At 37.2% G+C, this 1,033-nt stretch overlaps 1 protein-coding gene across 1 annotated transcript; it reads left to right on the forward strand.

Annotated features, from left to right (window-relative positions):
• Positions 1-397: 397 nt before the first annotated feature.
• LOC111387606 (non-specific lipid-transfer protein-like protein At5g64080) lies at positions 398-1,021 on the forward strand. The gene is made up of 2 exons (XM_023012176.1): positions 398-776; positions 870-1,021. Exons 1-2 carry the CDS (start codon positions 440-442, stop codon positions 908-910), a joined length of 378 nt encoding a protein of 125 aa, XP_022867944.1. The 5' UTR covers positions 398-439; the 3' UTR covers positions 911-1,021.
• The last annotated feature ends 12 nt before the right edge of the window (positions 1,022-1,033 follow it).

A 1,033-nucleotide genomic window follows, 5' to 3' on the forward strand; every position in this document is an offset into this window, starting at 1 on the left:
ATGACGTGGACACTTACAAAATCAACAACCAATATCTCTCTATGATAAATTTGATTAATGACACTAGAAAATATTTTATTTCTTCCCCAATTAATTATTGGCCATCCAAGTCAAGGATGTTGAGTAAAGAATATATGGTTCTAGAGATTTAACTAAATTCCATTTTTTCTTATTTCTTTCCCTGTTACACAGTCAAAGCTTGTAGAAAATGACAAATAGACAAAAATTAGAAAGGTCACCTAAATCTCTTTATTACCTAAATATAGTTAAGGTAGTTGAGCCCCAAAACCCACCCCAGTCCACATGTTATTCTCTCCTTTTCCCAGTAATCCCAATTTGTGTATAAATCCCCTCGTAATTCTCTCCATATATAGCCAATTTCACATTCTTAAAAAAATCATCGAAAGTTCTGTCCAAGCCTAATAATATTCTCAAATTTATGGACCGATTCGTAACTTTTCCATGTCTCATCCCAATTTTGATATTCGCTTGTATCGTTCTAGCCATGCCCGTCGTTGGCCAGACGAGTAGAGCCTGCACCGGAGCAATGTTGAGTAGCTTTGGCAATTGTATCGGTTTTCTTGCTAGCCGTTCCAATGCATCTTCACCAACTTCAGATTGTTGTAGTTCACTCAAGAGCCTAATGAGCAATGGACAAGATTGTTTGTGCCTTATTGTTACTGGTGGTGTTCCTTTTCAAGTACCTATAAATCGAACGCTAGCAATTTCTCTCCCACGTGCCTGTAGGATGTCTGGCGTGCCTGTTGAATGTAAAGGTGATTCGACATGAACTATAGTCGCGTTTATCGTTTTCCAAATTTTTCGAGTCTCAAAATACTAAAATTGAGTCTTTGTTATTCTTCATGCAGCCACTAGCACCCCGATTCCAGCTCCAGGTATCATCTCTTAAAACTTGCTAAAACTTTACTTTTGAAGTTCGAGCTTCACTAGAATAAGAAGCCCAGATTTCTAAGAATGCACAACGAAGGTCATGGAAATCATCTACTAATTATTATTTCAGATTTAGGGTTAT

The sequence above is a fragment of the Olea europaea genome, unplaced genomic scaffold (assembly GCF_002742605.1).
Source record: "Olea europaea var. sylvestris unplaced genomic scaffold, O_europaea_v1 scaffold41111, whole genome shotgun sequence".
NCBI classification, from domain to species: domain Eukaryota; kingdom Viridiplantae; phylum Streptophyta; class Magnoliopsida; order Lamiales; family Oleaceae; genus Olea; species Olea europaea.

What these genes read in the sequence shown, in the direction of transcription:
- LOC111387606 (XM_023012176.1), top strand. Translation starts at nt 440, where the DNA reads ATGGACCGATTCGTAACTTTTCCATGTCTCATCCCAATTTTGATATTC. An exon ending in CGTGCCTGTTGAATGTAAAG is followed by an intron (nt 777 to 869) that starts GTGATTCGACAT and finishes TTCTTCATGCAG; the next exon opens with CCACTAGCACCCCGATTCCA.